The 25,355-nt window shown below is 39.2% G+C and overlaps 1 protein-coding gene across 2 annotated transcripts in view; it reads right to left on the bottom strand.

The window, feature by feature from the left end:
• The window catches only part of efr3a (EFR3 homolog A (S. cerevisiae)), a 171,573-nt gene that overhangs the window by 69,464 nt on the left and 76,754 nt on the right, over positions 1-25,355 (bottom strand). For both annotated transcript variants that reach the window (XM_038717238.1, XM_038717237.1), the window contains 2 exons: positions 14,735-14,856; positions 6,115-6,264 (listed from right to left, as the gene is read on the bottom strand). In XM_038717238.1, the coding sequence (XP_038573166.1) occupies positions 6,115-6,264; positions 14,735-14,856 (272 nt within the window). The remainder of the gene's footprint in view (positions 1-6,114; positions 6,265-14,734; positions 14,857-25,355) is intronic.

Genomic DNA, 25,355 nt, shown 5'->3' with positions numbered 1-25,355 from the left:
GAAACGTTTTCTAGTGTCTTCAACCAAGTCCAGTTGCCCTTGACCTTAACCTGCTTTAGATAACTACGACCTGGATGACTGAAAACCTTCACAGAGAGCCCTAGACATAATATATGAACACAGATCTTATTAACATTTGCAAAATAAAGGGGTATAAAAATGGGTTTTCACATTCAACACCCATCAAGCACTGAAGTGAAATGCAAACTCTGCTGTAAAACCAAGTATAATGGAACTTGTTCAAGCATATTACTGGTCACAGTCAGTTGCCAGTTTATTAGATACACCTAGCTAAAACCAAATCAACACCTGTGTAAAGCACAGAACATTATAACTTTAAGGAAGGGAGCATTTATAGCAACTGTTTAGACTGCAACTGAGTGTAGGCTTAACATTGTGGGATGACATTTTTTGAAAAATGTTTACTTATGGGTTGATAATGAGCACCAGGAGGCACCATTAGTGTATGATCCTATTTCATGACAAGAGGCCTTTTGCAGCCTGATGATTAGTGACTGTTGCCTCTCAGAAGGAGAGCGAGAGGTAAGTGACATTTTCATGCCAAAAAACCTCTTAGAGAGGCAGTCAGGGTGGATGGTTTGGCCACAGGTGTCAAAGAAATGCCTTAAAACACCAGATGCCTGACCTGTCAATCATTTTCCTTAAACTACGAATAGTTTGTGTTGCCTAAACCTAACAATGCCTTAACCATAGAGGTGGAAGATTAGAAAACACTCCTGAGTCCTTCTGGAAGACATTAACATTAGTTTTTGTTATATGAAGACTTGTTCTGTTGTTCTCTGTGATGTTGGAGCATCTCATTGGGTTCTCAGTGGGTTGTTCTGAATGACGCATTTTGGCCAAGGTTGTGGACATGTTTGTGTACTGTTCATAGGCTGTATATAAGAAGTGGACGTAGTCATCGTGACACCACTCGTTGGTTTGTGGACTGCCGTTTTGAACCCTTGAGTCTGGCTGCTAGGGCGCCTCCATGTTGATTTTTTGCAACCAGCAGCACCGGACGTGACCATGTTAGAGACTATGGAGCAAACGGGTCCTTGTGGAGTTAGCTAGCTTGCTTAGCTAGGTAAAACAAAATGTTCTCACCTGAGAAAGTGAACAGCCAACTCCTAATAAGCTTTTTCAACAGCGCTGGTTAAATTTACACACGTACGAGTCACTGTAGCCTGATTGACAGGTCGCCATGGTAATGACTAATCAATCACAGATAGTCCCACCCTGAAGCATACTCTGCTTTGTGTTCCATTTTCCTCTAAAATGGGACCATCATTTACTAAATGTATATCATGCTGTATTAATGAAGACTTGAAACTAGCAACTTAAATCAGCTGATAAGCAGGGTCGTTTTACCATTATTTCTAATGGAACCTGACCTCTTTTTGCCCGAGTCATCCCCTGCTGGCCGTTTGATAGAATGCAGGTTTAAGGGACTTCTGCATTCGCTTCAGTTCTCAGACCGGAAGTTTACCGCTTGGTACTGTTACAGACCTTACTGGGCTCACATGTGCAAGTCATACTAAAGTTAAACTTCTTACGTTCAAACAGATTACAAAGGAAAGCTTGCAGAGTGCACAGGTATCATTTGAAAAGAAAGATCTGGTTTTGATTTGATAATAATGTCCATTGTTGGTGAAGGTTGTTCTCAAGGTGATTTATTTGATGTATAGTGTGACAATTCTCAAAGGGAGGCCTGCTATGCAAATATACAGTTAAAATGAACAAAACAGAGCCTAGTGTCTTTTTTGTGAACCAATATATATGATTCCCCTCAGATTTTCTCAGCAGGTTTGACACATTTCCCCACAGTAATGATTCTGCTCTGCAAACAGTCACTGCATGTTCTCAATTCCTCTGGAACAGGATTCGCCCACCAGTGGTGGTATGGAGCAATGTCTTAATGAGCAGATCCTTGTTTTGGGTTCTAAGGATCTCCTGTCTACCAGCACACGCAGGAGCATATACATGCTGACTGCACAGGCCTGCATGTCTGTTAAATGAGGAAATGAGGGGCTAAATTACTTTATTAGGTTTTAAGTGATCCTGCTGATCAACAGCTGCTGATGGTAAGAAATATAGCAACTCACAAGACAACTGCTAGCTAGCAAATATGGAATAAGTTTCCAAAACAAACTATTAATTCTAATATACTAATAAAAATAATTTGTATTAAAAAACATCATATTTGCAAATGTTTTATTAGAAGAAAACAAAAAATATTAGAAAAGTATTTAGTATTGCACAGTTTTATTCATCCTCAATGAAACGGTCAATATTTTTTAAATTGATAATTTAGTCAATACATTTTTTTAAAAACTGCTTTCAATGTCAAAACACAATTTTCCCACAGCACAATGTGAGGGACGCTTTTTCTGTCTGATCAACAGTCCAAAAGCCCAAAATATTCATGTTATGGTGGTATAAAACAGAGAAAAGCTGCAAATCCTCACATTTGTGAAGCTGGAAACAAATGTTTAAAAAAAAAAAACTTAATACATAATACATTATAAGAACTGTTATCAGTTCTGTGAATCAACCAATCAATCAAGAATCATTTCAGAACTGAGAATTCTTTAATGATAAAATTGTTGATGAATGTGATTCACATAAAATGTACAAGTCGCTGCTGTCTTAAAGAGCGGGCCATTATAAACTGAAGAAAAAATAATTATGTAAACATGCTGCGGGTTAAAAGCACATATCATGCCAAATGTAGCTGCATGAGGGCTGACAGTCATTAAACTACCTCTTTGCCAGAGCAACGAGGGACTAATTTTAAGTTCTTCCTAGCATGAGTGGGCAGTGTGATGACAGCTCTGCGCTCCGGTCATGATCCAGGTTCAGGTCCAAATGAGAAATCTCAAATACTAAAAATATTTTTTTTGGATTTTGAATTTTCATAAGACAAAGTGAGAGAGTGCTGAACCTTCCAACACACAAATCTGACATGACACAATAATGGATGAGCTTTCAGTCTTGTACAAACCAACCAGAGTGCCTGGTTTCTACAGTGACTGCTGTTTTCTGTTCAGGATGGACGTAGATGCTTTGTGGGTTTGAGAAGAGCTTCCCTGTGTCACCTGTGTCGTCGTCAGCCAGACAAAATCTCCAACATCTCCAAATAACGACATCTAGACACCGGCCAGGGTTGGATCACATCCTAACCCCTTAATTCCTCCACATGTGATGGTACTTGTGGAACTTTAGGTAGAGAAAAGCACACACAAGAAGAAAGGAAACAAAGGGCGAAGAACAAACAGGGTCCAAAAATAGCTTTTTGTTCACATGGAAACCACACGAATGAGATGGAGAGGAAGGAGGGAGGAAGCCACGGTGAGAGCAAGGAAGAGAGGAGTGATGATTATAAAAAGAGGAGAATAAAAGAGATAAAGAGGGAGGGGGAGAATGGAAAGAGGAAGAGAGGTGGCGCAGGAGGAGAATGTGAAGAGGAAAAGGAAGAGGAGAGGGACGAAAGGAGGAGATAAGTAGAGAGAGGATCTAAAAGAATTAGAGAAGAGAAGAGGTAAACGGCAAGCAGAGGATTTTCTTAGCCTTTTTATTATTGTGATCTTTTTCTACTGTTGTTTTATCTGTATTGTTTTGTCTCCAACTTTTTACGCTGTCATCTGGGTACACAGTGGGATCACACACACACACACACACACACACACACACACACACACACACGTATATGAAAAATGGAGAATAAAGACAGGAATAACAGCGTTAAGCGCCCTGTCGTGCCTCGTTGATCCTTGCGGTGTTAAATCTTTCCGGCCTTTCCAACGCCGGTGAAAGTAGAGCAGCGTTCTTAATCCCAGAAGGGGATGAGAAGACGCAGAAAACTTCTCAGTTACACACATCACCAGGATTTCCTCTTTCACCGAGGCTATGGGCCTGGGTTTGAGGATTGAACGAATACTGTATAATGAGGTCTGAGGTGTGTGGAGGTGGTAGGGGAGCCAAGTATTTAATACCCAGGATCGAGTTCAGGCAAACGTTTATATTCCTTCAGCTGATGCGCCAGTGAGTCACAACAGATCCATCAGCAGGATTTTCTTTAGAGCAGGGGTATTCAATTACAATTCAAAGAGGTCCAGTTACAGAAAATTTCCTGAAGCAAAGTTCCAGAATATCATAACCACTAACTTGCGTTATCATTCAGTACCATAACGTATAGTCGAATCAACATGTTTTTAGTCAACAACGGACTGTCAATCAAATAATATTTCAAGAATATTCACTGTCAGTTTTCACATCAAACTGGAGGGATAATAAATAATAACTACTCTAATAATAAATTCTAAATTTAAGTAAACTAAAATAAATTGCTTAATTTCAGAAAAAAATGAAATAAAAAGTGTAGCTTGAAGTGATAAAGTGTAGTCACAACCAATTTTATAATAAATACTCAACACATCTTAAAAAAAACTGTTGTAATACCTCTTCTGTCATTCCTGCTTATAGAGCTACCACTTTCCTACTTTCTCTTGTTCAGTAAGAAACGTGAGCTCTTGCTTACCTGCCAGCTAGGATAGGAGATATATGAGATATTCTGATTTTGAACTGCCCGTGGGAGGAACGTACATGTAAGAATCTGTACATTGTTGATTAAAAGCCATGTGAAATTTCTTTTCTCTATCGTCTCCTCTTTTCGTGTGCGTTTCCAAAACGTCTCTGGTGTATCCCACTTGAGGGCTCGACTCACAACGCTTATCGGAATGCACAGATTTGACTGGCTGAGCAGCATCACATGACACGATTGGAGCACATGCAATTGGTCTGTGAGTTTCCTGGGGCTCTCAACCAGCACAGTAAATGCTAGAAAAGCTGTGTGGGTTAAAATAGAAACGCTCCATCACGAGGTAGTAATTCTCAATAAAAAATCGGCTGTAGGTCAGGGGTCCAAACAAAGGACAAAGAGAGCAGAAAACACACCCCAGACTACAAGAGTTTGTCATAAACCAGTAATAACAGTAATAACCCTTAACATCCGTTACTGTGTGTTCACACAGAAAGCGATTTTTCATGTTTAAGGGTATAAGATTAAGGGCAAATATTTGCCGCATTACACGCATAAGTAAACATTCATACAGTTAATTGGGTATAAAGGGCGCTTTTATTTCAAAAACAATTTAAATGATGGAAATACAAGCAGAGGGTCTCTCTAATATGAAAACTGGTTCCCAAACTCTCTTGATTAACAGTTTGTGCTTTGCTGCATTAACCTTGAGCACCATCTGGTCTGAGTAGCCTCAGTTCCTAAACTCTCCACGTTTACACAAACTGACAGTAAGGGGGTAGAGAAACAAAGCCGAGACAGCAGACTGAATGAGCAATAAATTACCTGCTGTCCCTAGAACACTGCTCGATAAAGAAAAGAATTGTTTGCTGCAGGGAAAAAAAGGTCTTTTTCAAAAATGAGTTATAATCAGGTGAAACTCAAGGACATATTTCCTGCTGCCACATGAATAGCTTCATGTGGCAGCAGGAAACACAACAACTTGGAAACATAAAATACTGTCGCAACAGTAGTTTAATCCTGCTAAACAGTGAACTTTATTACATCAGCAAACAATCAGTTTGGAAACTGTGACATCTGATCTAATCTAGACAGGGCTAACGGGGATGTTTCTTGCTGTGTATATGTTTATAGCGGATTCTGGAGGTTTACAGGACTCTGAACCTGGATTTTGAGGCTTAAATTCAGCCTGAGAATCACAGAGCAGTGCAACTCCAGAGGGATCTGAGATCTGTTACTGTACAGAGGAAGAGTCCAGATGGATTAACCACCCCACACACACAATAAAAGAAAAATGCAATGAGGTGAGAAAAGTGAAAAGAAAGAGATGGCATTTAGTGAAACGGGTTTCTATCATTTATCCCCCTTTATATTTTTAAATGTGTGCAAAACATTAGAAACATCTCTTAATATAATGCAGTCCGCTTAATTTATATCCACTTATTATAAATATTTGCCTGAGAGCGTCCTTTTGTTCCAGTTCCAAATTCAGAGAGAAATGACAAAACACAGAAAACTGAACTCTGTGTGTGTTAGTATTTGTGTGTATATATTCGTATGTGTGTGTGCAGTACCTGTCCAGGTCTTCGCTGTCCTGCATGTTGAACAGCATGGATGGGATCAGTTTGTCCATGTGCTGAGGTTCCCAGATGATAGCTTGCAGCTCATCATTCACCGTCTTCCTCACCACGCCTTGCAGACCTTTAATCCCAGCCACACGGATTCTGACACGGACACACAGTAACCGTTATTCATGAATAGACTCCAAACACACACTCAAACTGGTAATACTATTAGTATTTTTAATAGAAATTGTTGTGGCATTGTTATTGCATATGAACAGTGGAAAAAAAAGGTTATGAATGTATGGGAAATAAAGATGTTTAGTTATATAAGTTTGTTTCTTATCATTACATACACTCTACACTATCAAAATCTATTTGAATTAGAATATTTTTTAAAAACTACAAACTACAAACAAGTTACAAAACTTAGCCCTATTCTATTATTAACAAGGTCACACTTCAATTAATAGTCTGACTAACTATCAGTGCATAAATTAAAAATAAATGACATGTGCATTAAGAAACGCTGCTCGTACACTGGATGTCTTGATATTTGTATACTGACAATCATCACAGAAAAGGTTGCCGACCCCCGTTGTAGAAAGCGACGGTCTGAAGACATGATTATGAAAGTTGTATAAGCAACTCTGGTTCTGGTTTGTTTGAGTTATGGTGTCTTAGGAGCCCCTGCAGGTTGGGTGTTGTTGAACCCATGCCTTCATAATAGAAATGTCATTCACTGATACAAGAAAAAACACAAAAGGAGACTGTACTAATTGGAACAGGTTTATTTTTCTTGATGTCCTGGTCTCATGTAAGTGTGGCTATCCTCAGGCACCACAGGTAATTTGTTCAATTGCTGTATTTTGACATGAAGTAGTGTATTGTTATACTGTCTCTAAAATGTATTTGGGAAGTGGCTAGTTTGGATTGTTGTGCACACAAACTGACAACCGAGACTGGGATTTGTGTCCTGTCTTCTCCTTATGTGTCAAAATTGGTTCCTTCAAACCATGACCACAATGTTTCTCAAATGCTAATTAAGTAGTTTTAGTTGACTAAACTTAACTAGAGGGTATGTTTGGTATTTTTCAACCTGGTGTGCTGCAGTCGGTAGCAGTGAATCAGGGCTGCAACGTAATCCTTTTTGGCAATTGTGCCCCATCAAAATACATGTCTGTTGTCACCGACAGGCTCAGATTATTACAAGTGTCTGATGACATCATGCAACGTATCCCTACAGAGAGACCTTTTTTATTAACCTTTTATTAACATTTTTGTTTAACCAGAAACTGTTGCTATATAACTCTCGTCAAAGCCACCAAACCCCATAGACAAAAAAACAGAACATGGGTGTTGCTGGTCTACCGCTGCCTCTGTTGGTTTGTGTTATAGCGTGCTAATGTACAGCATGTAAAGTTTAGCATCCTGCCATGTTAAAATGTGTGCAATTAGGATGACATGACAATGTAAGCATGTACTTGTGGAGGTTTTGTCTCAATGAAAAGTCAGGGAACCACCAAAATCATTAGGATTTATCCTCTGGTGACCTTTGATGCCAAATTTCATGGCCGTCCATCTAATAGTTGTCCAGATATTTCTCTCTGGACAAGTTGTTGGACCAAACTACCAACTGACATCAGCATTCATGGAGCCATGCTGCTAATATGTCCAATAAAATAACTGGAAACTTGTTTGACATGAGATAAACGACCTGAACATAGTTCCCTTCACATAAGTAGTTTAGTAGTAGTTCAGTAAATCAAGCTTTTCCCTTGTGCCCATGTCTCTACTTTACAACTCAATGTAGTTTGAGAGTTTCTCATATTACTAAAGCTGTAGGGTTGGCTCATTCTCTGTCTTTCAACGTCAACTTCAAACTCTTATCTGCTTTCTGAGGAAAGATAACTCAATCTAATTACACGTAGTATGCGTTAGTGCTGGAAATGATATTGAAACTAAGACCACACACAAACATACAAGCCTCACACACCCTCCAGTGTCTCTAATCTGCCAGACAGAAAAGCCTCACAGAGTCTGCAGGGCAGGATTGGTCTCAGGACCAATCTGAGCCCAGAGAGTCTGACTTTAACATTACTATTTCTGACTACCCTCTCTGTTTCCGACACAAACAAGATTCTGAGCAAATATATGAAAAGCTGGGCAGGTGACCTCGCCTTAGGTCTAATCCAATAACCACCAAAGAAATTCTATTTGGGAATTCCTCTCCACCTACAGCGAGGCGCTGCATTATGGAATAATGAAACACTGAAAAAAAGCAAAGTGAGAAGTCATACTGTTTACAGCAGGGCAGCAGCAAGGTATCAAGCCAACTTGAAAATAATCCCAGCATCCCCTGGCTCTCACCGTACCACACACCTCCAACCAACACCAGCATGCACACACACCAACACATACAAATGAGATAAAGGTGCATTTCTATGCACAAATAAGCGCACACAGCTCTGCACTAACACAGGTCTCAGCTGTTGCAGTGATACTGGAAGAGGGAAGTTATTTCCATAATGAATGAGAGAGAAAAGTCTTTAGGTTTGGATTTAATACACTGCTGATATGTATTAGAGACAGAGGGTGGGTGTCTTAGCGGGAGAGGGCGTCTTGTAAAGTGTGGTGTCACAGCCTCACCTGAGCCGCACTGCCACCACAGAGCTATTTTTACCAGCCTAACAATCTGACAGACAGTTTCTCTGTCTTCAAAACAATGAAAAACTGTTTGCCCGATGTTTCCCTTTTCTCTGCTGCTTCTGATTTTAAACAGCTTCATATTTCAGGTGAATGATAATGCATGTGGAGGAAATTGTTTTTGTACTATTTAAGGGTATAATTTAGCTCTAGATCTTTAAAAATCTGACTTGCTCCCATTGGATATTGCTTGGCTTTTAATAGAGAGCTCATTTATTTTCTGCATTTTCGCCAAAGAGGAATACACCTGGTTGCATTAAATTTAATCTAATACAACTTTATTAATCCCTGTAAGGGCAAGTGTATTTGCTTTTGTATACATCTTCTTAATCAAATCATATGTTTCCCCCCCCCCAACGGCACTTTCAAGTAGCCTAGCCATGCCAGATGGAATCAAAGAAACAGGCCTTTCTATTCTTGATCAAGTCTCGAGGGTAAATATATGGTCTGTTGTGCAGCAATTTGGCAGGAAACCAATCTGGTATTTGTGCAGAATATTGTGGTCATCAAGAAAGTTGACAAGTCGTTTATTAATGATGTCGCAGAATATTTTTCACACATATTTCCCAGTGGTTATTTGGATCATATTTATCTCTGGATTTATGAATTGGGGTTATTAAACCTTTGTTCCAGATGTCAGGAAAAGTTCCAGTTGATAAAATAGTATTGAATAGTTTTCGTATTTAAGTATTTAACCATTTAGTTGAGGAGCCTATTTTCCATTCAGGGATTGGATGACATCTATTAATTCTTGTTCTGTTACTGCTTACTACTTTTGTTTAGGTTGTTCCATTTCTCCCAGAACTTGTTAGATTCCTCATTTTCATAGAGCTGGTTCTTGTTGTGCTTTTCTTTCTCTCACAGAGCAGCACCACAGACAGACAGGCAGCAGCCCCTCTCAGCTCCTACCCCAGCTGTGCTTTTCTTGGCTTGTGAGGAGATGAGTGGTGATGAACAACAGACGAAGCTACCAGAGTCTCCAGTTTACAGCTAATTAGCCAAAAGACCAATACAGTTGACTTCTGTCTTGTAAACATGCATGACTCATAAGCTACTAGCTAATGTAATAAGTTAGCTAGCTAAAGGCAATATATCATGGCCATACAGGCTAATGTACTGTACTTAATGGAGACACTACAGGTGAATACAGTAAAATTTGTGTCTAATAACTTTGATATTCAAATTAGGCATTAACTAATTAAAATGTACTAATTTGCATACATTTGATAAGACATTGCAGATGAATAGGATAAACAAACCAACTAAAGCATATCACAACAGAACTTCCCCAGTTAAAGATTTACATCAAAAGTCTTTTCCCCTGAAATTTTCAGTTCAAATATGTAAAAGAAATCTACAGGTGCAAACAGACGGAGGGTAGTAGGCTTCAAACAAACACCATCTAAAGGCGTATTTTGGAAGTTTTACAGTAAAAGACGACAAGGATGCAAAATAGACCAAAATCTCAAAACTGACCACTACACTGTCCTGCCTTAAACAGTAACTACTTTATTTTTATTTGTAGGCTCCTCATCTATATCCAATAGATTTTTAAGTGATACAGACAGCCCTCCCTCAACTGTGTAACTATAAGTCCTTGTCACCATCAGTTATTGTGTGTATGGTGTGTATTTTAATGTCCCTCTCCTTGGTGCAGTCATTTATTCTAAATATATTTGAAACTAGTAGGATAGAAAACATGCATATTGTGGCATAGTTTCCTTTGCTGTTGCCTGCTCTTGTGATAAACCTAGTGACTACTAAAGAAAACCATGGTCTGTGTGAACTGATTATTTTGTTACAAAACAATTGCGTGAGGGAAGGTAGACAGAGTTGTGTTAATATATTTAACACAATATTTGTGTTTAAAATTTAAATATATAATTATAAAAAGTGCCCTTTTTCCCCACTTGAGACCCTACACCCCAAAATTTTTGTCAATTCCCTGGTATCAAGATGTCAGCCTTTGTTGCTGCAGTCCCTGATGTAATGCTATTAACTTGAATACAATATTTTTATTACCAACAGGATAACGCCAAAACAACAGTAATAAACCAGAATTTCTCTTTCCTTTTGCTTGATTACACAATAAGACATTATAGGGAGATAAGCCAGTTTCTCTGTAAATCACTTCAAGTTTAGATCTGTTAAGATAAGCCATTCTCTTCATTACATCATGAATCTTTCAAAGGATTGTATTTCAATCCGGGGGAGAGCAGAAAGGCGGTGGTGTTAGTGAGCTGTGTGGTCGTAGTGGGAGGGGAAGGCCATGAAATATGGATCAGAAGGAGATATTTTTAATTCTGGATTCAGGTGGGATGAGACACGCGCTGGTGAGGATGCTATTACAGGCCCTCCCACAGCTAGATATATGTTGTTGGTACGATCCATCACTGCATTAAAAGAGGAGGTTGTTTCTGAAAGGTGGAATAGTGGATGCAGATAGTATGCCTTCAGAAGAATGAAGATGCAACAGTAAACAGCTACACCATCAGTTTTTAAAAAGGGGTAAATCAATGGAATTAATGTGCATGCATGTTTTCATATTATCCAAAGACTAACTGAAGCAGCTGGTTTCTCTGACTCAAGCTTATTTCACCACATGAAGAGAACTAATCAGAGAAACTATTTGCAGTATCAATAATCAATCAACTGCTTTCATATGAATGTGAACAGCACTAACAACTGCTGCAGGGAGCTAAAGAGTGAAATTAAACAATTCATCATTGTGTCGCAGGCCATCTCACTTTGGGAACCAAATTTAGATTAGTTTTTTTTTTAAACAAAGATAATGAAATAATCTGTACAATCAGTCTACACTTACTGCTCTTCATGAATGATGCAACCTCCCTCCGGATTTAATCAGTAATCCATATATCATCTTGTTTTGAATTGTGGCGATAGCAGAAAGTGTCTAATTATCTAGATAATTCTGAGTTGGAAAAGTTGGATTGTGGCACTAAGCTACAACATCTATTGAAGATAGCGTCTAAATATTAAAACCTCAGTTTTCAGTAAGTTACAAAATGTTATGTGCCATGTAAAATTTAAAGTCTTGAAGATATACAATCAGTGCAGTCTAATCAGTTTGGATATTGGATTTTAATGCGACATATTTGAATGTTTGAATGCTACCACTTGAAAATGAGAACCATTTTTCAAGTGGTAGTATACAGTCCCCTCCAAAAGTATTGGAACGGTAAGGCAAATTCCTTTGTTTTTGTTGTTCACTGAAGACATTTGGGTTTAAGATCAAAAGATGAGTATGAGACAAGAGTTTCCTGGTATTCACATCTAGATGTGTTAAACAACTTAGGACATATCACCGTTTGTATTAGACCACAGCATTCTCAGGCAAGTGTATTTGCTTTTGTATACATCTTCTTAATCAAATCATATGTCGCCCCCCCCCCCCCCCAACGCCACTTTCAAGTAGCCTAGCCATGCCAGATGGAATCAAAGAAACCTTTCTTTTCTTTATGTCTTATTCTTGATCAAGTCTCGAGGGTAAATATATGGTCTGTTGTGCAGCAATTTGGCAGCTGTGCTTTTCTTGGCTTGTGAGGAGATGAGTGGTGATGAACAACAGACGAAGCTACCAGAGTCTCCAGTTTACAGCTAATTAGCCAAAAGACCAATACAGTTGACTTCTGTCTTGTAAACATGCATGACTCATAAGCTACTAGCTAATGTAATAAGTTAGCTAGCTAAAGGCAATATATCATGGCCATACAGGCTAATGTACTGTACTTAATGGAGACACTACAGGTGAATACTGTAAAATGTCTAATAACTTTGATATTCAAATTAGGCATTAACTAATTAAAATGTACTAATTTACATACAAGACATTGCAGATGAATAGGATAAACAAACCAACTAAAGCATATCACAACAGAACTTCCCCAGTTAAAGTTATTTGTGTTTAAAATTTAAATATATAATTATAAAAAGTGCCCTTTTTCCCCACTTGAGACCCTACACCTCAAAATATTTGTCACTTCCCTGGTATCAAGATGTCAGCCTTTGTTGCTGCAGTCCCTGATGTAATGCTATTAACTTGAATACAATATTTTTATTACCAACAGGATAACGCCAAAACAACAGTAATAAACCAGAATTTCTCTTTCCTTTTGCTTGATTACACAATAAGACATTATAAGGAGATAAAAGTAAAGGAACAAATAATCTTAAAGTAAACAACATTTAATGTTTGGTGGCAGAACCCGCGCTTGCAATAACTGCCTCAAGCCTGCGACCCATCAACATCACCAAACTGTTGCATTCTTCATTTGTGATGCTATTCCAGGCTTCTTCTTCTTTCAGTTCTTGTTTGTTTCGGGGTGTTTCTCCCCTCAGTCTTCTCTTAAGGAGGTGAAATGCAGCTCTATTGGGTTAAGGTCAGCTGATTGACTTGGCCAGTCTAAAACCTTCCCCTTTTTCCCTGATAAAGTCCTTTGTTTTGTTGGCAGTGTGCTTTGGGTCATTGTCCTGCTGCATGATAAACGTCCTCCCTATTAGTTTCAATGCATTTCTCCGTAAATTGGCAGACAAAATGTTTCTGTTCACTTCTGAATTCATTCTGCTGCTACCATCATCAGTTCCATCATCAATAAATATTAATGAGCCTGTTCCAGAAGCAGCCATGCACGCCCAAGCCATGACATGACCTCCACCATGCTTCACAGATGAGCTTGTATCGGCTATGTATTCGGATCATAAGCAGTTCCTTTCTTTCTCCACACTTTGGCCTTTCCATCACTTTGCTAGAGATTAATCTTGGTCTCATCAGTCCATAAGATTGTGTTCCAGAACTTTTGCGTCTCATCTCTGTACTTCTTTGCAAATTTCAGTCTGGCCTTCCGATTCTTCCTGCTGATGAGTGGTTTGCATCTTGTGGTGTGGCCTCTATATTTCTGCTCTCTGAGTCTTCTTCCAACAGTGGATTGTGATACCTTCACTGTGGAGGTCGTTGGTGATGTCACTTCCTGATGTTTTGTGGGTTTTCTTCACAGCTCTCACCATATTTCTGTCATCATCTACTGTTGTTTTCCTTGGCCGACCTGTTGGACGTCTGTTGCTCAGTACACCAGTAGTTTCTATCTTTTTCAGGACATACCAAATTGTTGTGCTTGCTATGCCCAATGTTTGTCCAATGGCTCTGCTCGATTTTCCTTCTTTTCTCAGCTTGACAATGGCGTGCTTTTCTCCCACAGACAGCTCTCTGGTCTTCATGTTGGTTTATCCTCTTTAAACAGGAAATGCAGTCTTTATAGGTTTGAACCAAGGATGAAAACTTTTTTAGCTATTTAATGTTTGGACAATCAACCTAAAAGGCAACACCTGGGCAACAAGAAACATCTGTCAGTCACATGTTCCAATAGTTTTGCTCACTTGAAAAATGGGTGGGTTCAAACAAAGGGTGGTAGGTCCTGAGTTGTTTAACACATCTAGATGTGAATACCAGGAAATGAAATTCTGAACTCTTGTCTCATACTCATCTTTTGATCTTAAACCCAAATGTCTTCAGTGAACAACAAAAACAAAGGAATTTGCCTTACCGTTCCAATACTGTTGGAGGGGACTGTATGTACAAAAAATTGAGCCCACATGGAATGCAGGAAAACATGATAAAAACCTAAAAACATTAATATAGAGGAGTAGAAACATATACTGCCAAAGCAGTTTAAGACCATGCAAGAAATGCCAACTCAATGTCTTAAAACTCTTAAGAATCACCAGCATCTGCTGCACAGAAAGTTCTTAGCTACTTTTTTAATATTATTATCATCACCATCATCATCATCAGTGTTGAAAAGCAATTTAAACCTTTTGTGTTTTGTTTTAATTTATTACTAGATTAAAAAATTATTAATTAAAATTATTTCGAAGGAGACATGTCTCTGTGAGAAGGGTATCTTCTTACCTGGTTCTGGTCTCAGTATCTTCATGAGTAGAGTGGCACATGGCGCTGAACTGGGACACAAAAAAGTCATAGCGGCGATGGTAGGACGGCGTGTCCTCCTCAATATTGGCAAACTTCACAAACTAGAGAGAGGACAAGAAGATGAGGGAAACACATTCATTAGTGTCATTTGTCATAGGGCCTTAGAGCCTGAAGATCAGACATGATGGTTACTACAATCACAAGCACTGGTCAACCCCAGAAAGCAATTAAGAGGCATGAAAACAGAACTAGCCCCAGACAGAAAAACACAACAGAGTCAAACAAGGTATTTATGGATCTGGAGAAGGGATTCCAAATGAGCGGCAGTTCTGCAGTTGCCAGTGGAAAGATTGTGGAGAAGCTTATCTTATTTAAAATAATGGTTGTTAAAAATCTATACATCCACATATTCGTGTTTAGGAGGAAAACAAACACACAAGATTGAAGACAAATTGGTTTGAGGCTGATCCTTAGTATATTTATTTGCATGATAACCAATTAGCTAGCAACTATAATAGGCTGACTGCACAGGGCATGGTTCCCAGCAACCTGAGTCAGTTGTAGATGTGGTGATTAAAGTGTGTAAAAAAGGTTAGCACACAAGCAGAGGAGTAAATACAAAAGATATGTATAGCTAAAAGTAATGGATAAATTGAATTTGGCATCTTCTGCCACTCCAAGTGGTAGTATTATGAATCCAAACCTGCCTGAAACTTCTAATAAAAAAAGACCCAGCCTAAGCATAAACAATTCCAGGATCATTGTAATCAACTGTAATAATGAAACTGCTCTCCTACATTTGTTCAAGCAACTTTTTAAATTTCCTTTGAAACTCAGAGTTTATAGCTTTAAGAAGGTAGCGAATGTTTTACAAAAAATTAAATAATGTTATCTTCTAAACATTTTATCAATTTATGGTATTGTGAGAATTAGACAAATGATTCAGCTTGACAAATATTAAAGAAAAACAAGTATGGGCAGATACTCAGAGGTGGATTGAGGACAGTTTTTCATTTCTGAAACCAACATGGAAGCGCCAACAGCCTGCATTGATGTTCAACTACCTCAAATCAATACTGAAAATGGCAATGTTGCTACTAATTATGTAATTTTTCACCTCTTAACAATGGAGAGACAAAAACAGACACACTCACACTTTTACTCGAGCTCTGCAACCAGGATACAATGACATACAGAACGTTTCCAGTGACTGAGACTAAAAATACCGTCTTGAAGCGATAGTGATAATGATAATAACCATAAGAGCCATCCCCTTTTGTCCATCCTATAATTTCCTCCCTCCAAACAAGCAAAGAGTGTCCTCAGGAGAGGCTTCCTCTCTCCTCACAGTCAGCTGTGCTTCTCACTACCCTATCATTGTCCACTGCAACAAATTGCCTCCGTACAGGTTGACATTGGTGACAAAAACCTAGCCGTTCTACTTGGTAATTTCCTCCCATTTGGTGCCTAACCTTTCCTGGGGGTAATGGCTCAGATGGAAGGAGGTACACCGGCAGCTGGCTTACACAAGAGCAGCTTCCCCTCAGCTTCCCAAATGTGTTACTGTGTTAAATCCAGGTGTTAGACACATATAGAAAGAGGATTAATTACAGAGTTGTGTTGATAAGGTCCTGAGGGGGAACTCCGGTGACAACTGGAGTGTGTGAGGGCCCCTGATTGAATTTAGTTTGGTTTCATTTGGTCATACAAATCATATACATCACATCCTTGCAAAGATATTAAAGAGCATGGCTCTAGGGATAGCTGAAATATCTAAAAATTTACCCCGAGGGCAACATGAATGCCTGGACCAAATGTCATGAATTGTAATAACTGGTGACCCTCTTTTCCCTTTATATATAGCACCACCATCAGCTCAAAATTATAATTTGTTTAATATTTTGATGCTACCGTCAGCCTCAGCTCTACTTTCTGTTCAGTGCTAATTAGCAAATTGTATCATGCTAACATGCTAAACTAAGATGTTAACATGGTAACAGCATGTTAGCATTGTCATTGTGAGCATATTAGCATGTGGACTATAGCTAGCGTGCTTTCATAGTCTCCCATAGCTGCTAGCATTGCAGTAGTCTTGTTTTAGCACTTATATAGGTTGACATGCCTAAAGGACTACTAATAGCATCCCAAGCTGCACATTTGTGACTTCACCTGTACAAAACTATATTCATTCAGCCTGTTAAATATGTCTTGAAGTTAATCTAAGCACGCAGCCAATTGTGGGTTTTCATTTTTTGCTAAATTTTTTTTTTTAAAAACTTAGAAAAACCTTTCCTGCAACCTTTGTGCATTGATATGGTGTTATTATGCGGTCCTTCTCCCTACAAAATATTGCTTTTAATATGGAGGCAAGATATGATCCACATGTGTGAAGCTTGAATGAAAATTATTGAAATACCACAAAATGCTTTTACAGGGTAACTGCCACTCAGTGTCCATTTAGTTTCTGCTCTGCTGTGGAACATTTGTTAAGTTGCTAGTTGTTCGTAAGGCTCGTACAGCTGAACCTGGCTCCAACCAATGCAGCCCCTTGCACAGTTTAAATGCAGGGCTGTTTTCCATCATTCTTGAGAAAATAATGTAAAAAAAGGTATGTCTATTTGACCATTTCTGGTATTTCCATTTCACTTTAATTGAAGACTGAAGCCTTCCCAATGAGACGACAAGTGCTTTAAGTGAAGAGGGGGTAATTCTGTTTCGAGTTGAGGTTTCATCATGTAAATAAGACTAATCAAAAAGAGACAGGCTTCATGCCTCACTGATGCCTCGTGGCAAAGTAGTAAGAACTTTCAACAATGAGAAAATGAAAGGGTGATATAAACACCAGCACAATTTGTTTTGCTTCCCTCAGGCAGTTCTAAAGACCTCAATTTAAAAAAATGTGTCATTAAAAAGCCTTGTGAATGGATTGGTTTTACTTATCCATGGTTACTGATTACTTAACAAGTGGTAAAGAGTAAAATGCATTTACACAGTCATTGGCAGAGAGCCACTTTTGTAAAGTTGATCATTATCCATCGCTCTTTAGCACAGCAGGTTTGAATGGCAGTTGTAAAATGTCTTCATTAAGCCTAGAGGAGGGATTGGAGAGGCTCCTTACGATGATCCGATATTCCTTTTACGGGCAAAAACGTGTCGCCATCAGAATCCAGCTCTTAGTCACAGCTCCTCTCTGTGGAGGAGGACCACTACTTATTACAGTTACCTGTCAACACAACAGTACGAGTGAACAAGCTAGCAAGGTGGACCTGGGTTTTTTAATTAAATAACCTTGGCATGTGACTGCATTTCACTTATTTATGCATGTGTCCATATCAAGGTGCCATAGAAAGCTCATTTTCAGGTTCATACTTGTATTTAGGGAAAATGTTTACATGCTTTAACATTTAAAAAACATCTCTTTTCACATAAGTCCGCCCATTTGTGCTGTTATTTGCTAGTATTTGTCACTTGCATGCGTCCTTGTAATTGGATGTAAGCTCCTTGTGATTGCGTGTTAACTCAACGTGCATGTTGGAATTCTGCTGTTTTTTCGCAGTCTTTTGCATGCGTGAGATTTATATATGAAGGAGGAAACAATGGTGATTGAGGTTCATGGTATGTCAGTTCCATGATGTTTACATTTGATGCTTTTATCCAAAGTGACTTACAATTGCTATACACGTCAGAGGTCGCACGCCTCTGGAGCAACTAGGGCTTAAGTGTCTTGCTCAGGGATGGGTCACAGTGGGGAATTGAACCCTGGTCTCTCTTTAGCCAACTAACATCACTTTAGGAACAATCCACAGCCTACATTTTTCTGGATTTGTTTTAGGTTTTGGAAAGTGAATAAATCGTACTTCTCATTTCAACCTCTCCAGGAACAGCTTTGACCATACGCTAACTTGAAAAAAGTCAGCAACAAAAAGCTGGATAACAACGCCTTTTGCATACGAGTAAATGGAGCACCGCCATAAAAGCGTAGGACCACAGTTAGAGTAAGTCCTATACTGCCCAGTGATTGGCCAGCTTGGATATTTGGGGCGTGAATTAGAACTTCTGAGTTTCAATAACTGACAGTTTTCATTAAAATCTTTTTCTTTCTTTTATTTTACATGTCCATAACACTCAGACTCTTCTTTTAGGGACACATCTTTGAAATTGCTGCACTGAATAACAGTTGTACTTCTTTTAATTTTAATTAAAACAGCAGCTTGTTTCTGCAACTTTAACTCAATTATCAATGCAATAGTCACCATACATTTGTGCAAGAAAATAATTACATCTCATTTCCCATTATCAGTGGTGTTCACCAACTAGGCTAGCTTTTCAGGCATGGGCCGCTGGTTTACTGCTGTCCCTGTTGGTGCATCAGCTTGACAGGATGAGGGGGAGGAGGCAAACAGTTTGCTGACTCAAAACAAGAAGTTGGATACTGTAGCTTCAAGATATTTTATAAAAGTTTTCCCTTGGCGTTCATTTTGATTTTAAGTAATAAGTGCAGAATAACACACGCCTATATGAACAGTGTACAAGCGTAATCTGAGGCCCTGTTGATTCCTCTACTTGTCATTGCTTAATTACCTGTACCTATGTGTGATATTTCTGCACCTCCCTCTCATCAGTGGGTGAGTTTGTCAAGAGAAAGTACACAGGAAGGTAACAGCAGTTTGGAGGCACCAACCAGAAATCATGGCATCTGCAGTTTATCACAGAAAAGTGTAGGTGTCTTCTGTTGCTGCCTCCTGAGTCTTGACTCAGGTAATGATGATGAAGACCTTCCCAGCCTGGTAACTGTTAGACTGGGAGTTTTTTTCCCCTCAGTTGTCGTTTGTGCTGAACACAATCAAAAATCTCCTCACCTTGTTTTCAGCAAACAAGCTGTGATAAAGCCACGGTACAGCACCTGCCCCGCAGCACGCAGCAGGCAGACAGTGAGAGACTAGCTGCTGGAGAACATCTAAGAGTTAAAGAGCCGGATATTTTTTTCAGGAGATGGAGGAGACCAAACCAGAGCTAAAAGGAGAGGGATTATTGGACTTCACCGGACGGACACAAACAGTTGTTCACTTGTCATAACAGATGTTTTATTACAGATGCTTTGTTCTTTATTCTATGTTTTTATTACTGATCTTGTATGATGTAAGGTGACCTTGAGTGCTGTGAAAGGTGCCATTAAATGGTTTTATAATTATTAATAAAACAATTCCATATAAGAAGTGGCAAGAAAATGTTTATCACTTATCTCTTGCTTTAAATCTGTAGACTTCAAAGTGATTGAGCTGTGCTCACAGGGCCTCACAGAGTGATCGGTTAATTTCCCCACAGAGATAAGAGAAGCAGTACCAATGAGTGTTTATTACATCATTAATGTATTTTTGAAGAACGTTTGAAGACTTTGTGACCAATGTTAAATTGATGCACTGTGTCCTGTTACAGAAATAATTTCTCTCTCTCTCTCTCTCTGAAAAAAAAAGAAGAAGAAAATGAGAAGAAGAGTCAACACACAAATAGGCAAACTCTGGCCTGTATGCAGGCATATCTGGCTCCAGAGGCTATATATACCAGACATATAAACTCCCCTGTGTCTGATTCAGTGGTTCATGTGCCTGAGTGCAGACTGATGAGTGTCTCTTCTATTGAGATGGAGTGGAGGAAGAGACACTTCTAACCGTCACAGTCTGCCAATTTCTTGTGACAAAGTTAACTGTCAGATACATTTGGAAACAGTGAATGCCTGGCAGGAGAGGAACACTCTGGTGACACACACACGTATACTGAAGTTAAACACACACACACACACATACACGGTGCAATGAATGTCATTCTTAGATCGACTGGAAAACCTTTGTGTAACCTATTTACAGAATGATTCATTACCTCCACCCATGAGGTTTTCTTTTCGCCTGTTTCGTCTCGTCAGCAGAATATCTCAAAAGTTACTACAGAGCTTTCAGTGACATTTAGTGGAACATTAGATTAGAAGGCAAGGAACATAATTCACTTAGGACGTTATTCTGAAACGCACAGCGCCACTATGTGGCCCTTCATAAAGCACTTTACATTGAGGATCAAAACACACAGTTTTCAATTTTGTCATAGGTAATGAGAGGTGACAGACAGTTGGAGCTCTTCAAGTACTGGATGGATATGAAAATATCAGTATTTTTGATTTTTTATAAAAAGTCAAAAAGGTACAAGCCTGTGGACAAAAAACTCGACAGAAGTCAGCAGTGAATCCAATGGTGAATTTCAGTAAGAAACAGCCAGCTGAAGCTAATGATTACACAAATCAGTTTTCTTTCAGATGATTGTTTAAAAATTCACTATGGCAACATGCATTGTTCCCATCTGTTGCATTCTGAATTCCCTGCAGCTCTGATTCCCACTTCTGACTGCTCCATAGAAACAGTGACTGAGGCTCATGGGTATGGTATTTAGAGCCTCAACCATACTTGGGTTCAATCCCATTTCACCCCTTGCCCCTACCACTTGTTATCAAGTGTACCCCGTGGCCCTTTAAACAGAGTGACACTCGAAGGGATTGAAATATTCCCCTAAGAAATGGACCAACCCTTCAGGAACCCGATACGTCATCAGTAGTCGACGATGGCTCTGACGACAAGTTTTTAACAGGATTTCTCCATGACAACAACTCCAATATGCCGTCCTCTGCTGTGGTAATCTCTCTCGTATGGTAACGTTATATCACACATCAAGCGATCTAACAAGTCACCAATTAAAAATCAAAGACACAGCTTCACATGCTAGCAGCTGAACTACTGATTTTTTTAATGATTGTTTTGAAGAAAATCCCCATATTACTTTGAAATAACATTAAACTAAGAATAACCATGGTTAGTATAAATAATACAAAAAAATATTTTGTTTTGTTTACTCTGGGAACTTTCTCGTAACCTTCCGTTTGGAGTGTGACTCTGAAAAATCTCCATTTCGAGGGCTATGTAGCCCTCCCCCTTCACCCTACCCCTCTATCTCAACAACAATCGGAATAGGGATCGACCGATATGTTTTTTTTCCAGGCCAATCCCAATCCCAATTATTAGTAACCAATTAGACAGATATGTGGAACCGATATACATTTGCTGTAAAAATTTTAATCTTTGTGTCAAAATTTCAACTCCAAAACAAAACTTTGTTAAAAATGTAATTGTCCTGTTTAATCTTTATAAATGGGCAATTAAATGAACCAGAGATCCATCCCAGAGATGGATTTGTTAACTATGAGTGACAAATTATCATAAATTTGTCTTTACCGGCTACAAATTATATTGTATTTATTTTATATTGTTAGGATTTTATTGATACATTTGTTGATTGACTATTTATTGGTTCTGTTCTTTACCTATACTCTTATTGGTTTTTCATTACTATATAATTGCCTTTTAAAAATATGTTATTTAAAAAAAGAAATTCAGAACAGTAATTGGTTTTCAGAGCAGCAACAAAAGTAAAGTTTACAGCAGCAAAGTCACTTTATAAAATCACTCTCTCACTGGAAACAAATGGAACATGTTAAATAAAATATTCCTGTCATAAAAATACTGAGTCAAGTTTAGAAACAAGAGCCCAGACAGTCCCCTTCATTCCTCCCTCATGTCCCTCTCCCTCCTCCCGCATGTAAGGTACGTAGCATCTCAGCTAAACAGGTTTAGCTTGTTTATAACAAACACGCTATTAGCCGAGCTAGCACATGTGCTTGTGTAAAACCAAAACAAAGCTGCAGTGGATGAGACAGAGCAGATTAAAATATCGCTTGGTACACGTTCCTGTTTGTTGTACTGATGCAGTATCAGCATTTTACTGGTACTAGTATTGCTGTTTTTGCTGCACTTGCTTACAGTAACGCCCGTTAGTGATGTGCAATACCACTTAATTAACTACCAAGTAATACCCAGGCTGGTATTGCCGATACCAATACTTTTTACATATTTTATTTCTAGTTTAATGTGACCTCCCCCCCTCCCGTTTCTGTATTTATGAGAGAAATAAGGAAGAAGGCTGTAGTCTTAACAATTCAAAATAATAGCTGCATAATGACAAGACATCAAACTACTGTCATATTCTTTAATTATAATAAATAATAATATGTCTTTGCTAAGAACTGCCGCTTCATAACATCATCCTATTATTTGCAGGTTATCTGTACATTGTGTCAACAGCGTTGTTATTGCTACAAAGTAACACTCGTCATGCTTTCCCCCCCCCATTTTGTTTTCTTGTGGTTAGTGGAAGTTACAGTCGCGAGGACAGGGAAAGTGTAACTTCAGGCAGCCACGGCACAGCGAAAAGATCTGACGCGTGTTGCACAGATGTGACACTGCACTGATGACATGACTAAAATAAACATTGTTGTGTTACATACAGTATCCACAGTTGTGTTTTTCCTAATGACAAACAGGCGACTTCATGAACAAAGATAAATAATTTTAGCGTTGTGTTTAGATTTTCACGTGTGGTAATGTTCATTGACAGTAGGCCTACCAGTGGCCACGCCCCCGGCACCCCCCCCCGAATTTCACTCTCTCTCATCTGGTCATTACTTGATCTCAGATGTTTAGCAAATTTGCAAATATATTTCACTGTCTTTGCACACACATCACACACAGAGTCATTATTATTTCGATCGATCCGCACATCACTAACGCCCGTAGTTATGGTCACCTGGTGTATGATCTACGCTAACTAGCTCAGTGTGTGCACGCGGAGCTCTGCTGAGATGGGAGGGGAGGGGGTGCAGCGTGGTGGCTCGCTCGTTCAATTGGCTACTTCTGGCCAATAGTCAGTGTTGATAGGCTATTCTCGTGACTTGTAAACTATCAGCTAGTGCTGTGGGCGGGACATTACTCCAGCACACAGAGTGGTGAGAACAGACTGGGAAAAGTGGCTGCATCAGAGCCAAAGTAGCACATTTTTTATTAATTAATTATATCGGCTATCTCTTTTTGAAATGACCGATGTAGATTATTGAAAAATGCTGAATATCGGCGCTGATAATTGGCCAGCCTGATTACTGGTCGACCCCTAATTGAGACAATCTACCTCTAGACGTGAACGTGCAAAACTGAGGGGTAGGGGCAAGGGGGGAAAATGGGATTAAGCCTAAGTTGACAGAAAGAACACTAAAGGGCTGTATGTAGTTTTTAATGAAATGAATCACTTTTTTACTACCCATTTGTAAATGTTGTAACCTGACATAAAAATTAGCCACACCCCCGCTCTCTCTGTCCCTTGGAACAGCCGCTATTCTGCTTCTTATGTGAAGGATTCAGGTCGGATTTTCTGCATGCACGCTCCCGAGCCTCTTGCCTACCGTTTCTGAACCGTACACACAGCAACAACACTGCAGCCACTAACACCAAAAAACAACCGGCTCCCAGTACAACCTCCACGTAAGGATAAAAAAACAAAACTAGCACGTCAGGCCAAACGAGAACCAGACTGACGTCGGGCAAACACACGGTCAACACCGGAAAGGCGTTTGCATCACGGAGAGACTTCCACTTTGTTTTGGGTATTAAATCCGATTCAGAGTTGGCTTTCAATTGGACAGGTAAACTAACACTAGTGTTACCTCATTAGTATTTGTTTTTTCTTTTTTCACTATGTGAGCCTGAAGAAACAATGGGCGAAACGTGTTGCTCACAATAAAGGTAGTAAAGTTTGATTTTTCATGGACTTAACCTGCTACCTACCAGCACCTGGTTGTTGTTGCTGTGCTCAGGGAATTTCTTGTTTCATAAACTAACATTAGTGTTCCCTCATTAGTTCGAGCATGCTCAGAAAAGGTAGTAGTTCTGAAAGCTCACCTCTAGAGGCCACTGGAAACTACACATGGCCCCTTTAAGTAGAACCGAGAAGAACTAACTGAAACCAATGATCATAACATAAAACAACAACAACAAACCTCTGTGTTTCTAAGCTGAAGAACAGATCATGAGATCATTTTAAAAATACTTTACTAAACTCTACTCCTTGGATCAAGACAAGTATAGCCACCACTCATTTCTTCCATTTAGCATTTTATCTTCCAAATTTGGTGAGAAATATATTTTAATAGCTCTTGACCAGCCAAGAAACACAAGCAGTCAGATAATCAGACCAACAGGTTAGACAATCTGTAAAATGATTAACCAAAGGGTCGGTATGAATATCCATCACAGTGTTCAGACCCACTCCACAGATACACTTTGACCTTCTGTACTTACTGTAATTGTACTGACACAGTTTTCCTGTGTAACTAGGGATTACCACTAACATTTCAGGTTTCGGTTTGACCAAATAAAGCAGTTTGTTTCCAAGCTGTCTGACTCCTTTATAGCAGAGACAATAGACCTCAATACAACTCTATGGGGAAAGCCTATAACGGCAAAGATGGCGGTTATCCCGCCCCTTCCGCTAGAAAGCCAATTGTTTGCTTTCAACAGCCAAAGCGGGAATCATATTTCAGCCAATTATGTGGTTCCACTGACGTAAGGGTCCGTATTACTTGTACTGCGCATGCGCAGAAGTGGTGGCAAATGCGCAGTAGAAGTATAACCGGTCGGGAAAAACGCGTTTTATACCTTATTTTGGGGCAAAG

This window comes from Micropterus salmoides, unplaced genomic scaffold (genome assembly GCF_014851395.1).
Source record: "Micropterus salmoides isolate LMB-PRFRI ecotype aquatic unplaced genomic scaffold, ASM1485139v1 Ms_hic_scaffold_14, whole genome shotgun sequence".
Taxonomy (NCBI): Eukaryota; Metazoa; Chordata; class Actinopteri; order Centrarchiformes; family Centrarchidae; genus Micropterus; species Micropterus salmoides.
The sequence above is the reverse complement of the archived record's forward strand: the minus strand, read 5'-3'. Positions and strand labels throughout refer to the sequence as shown.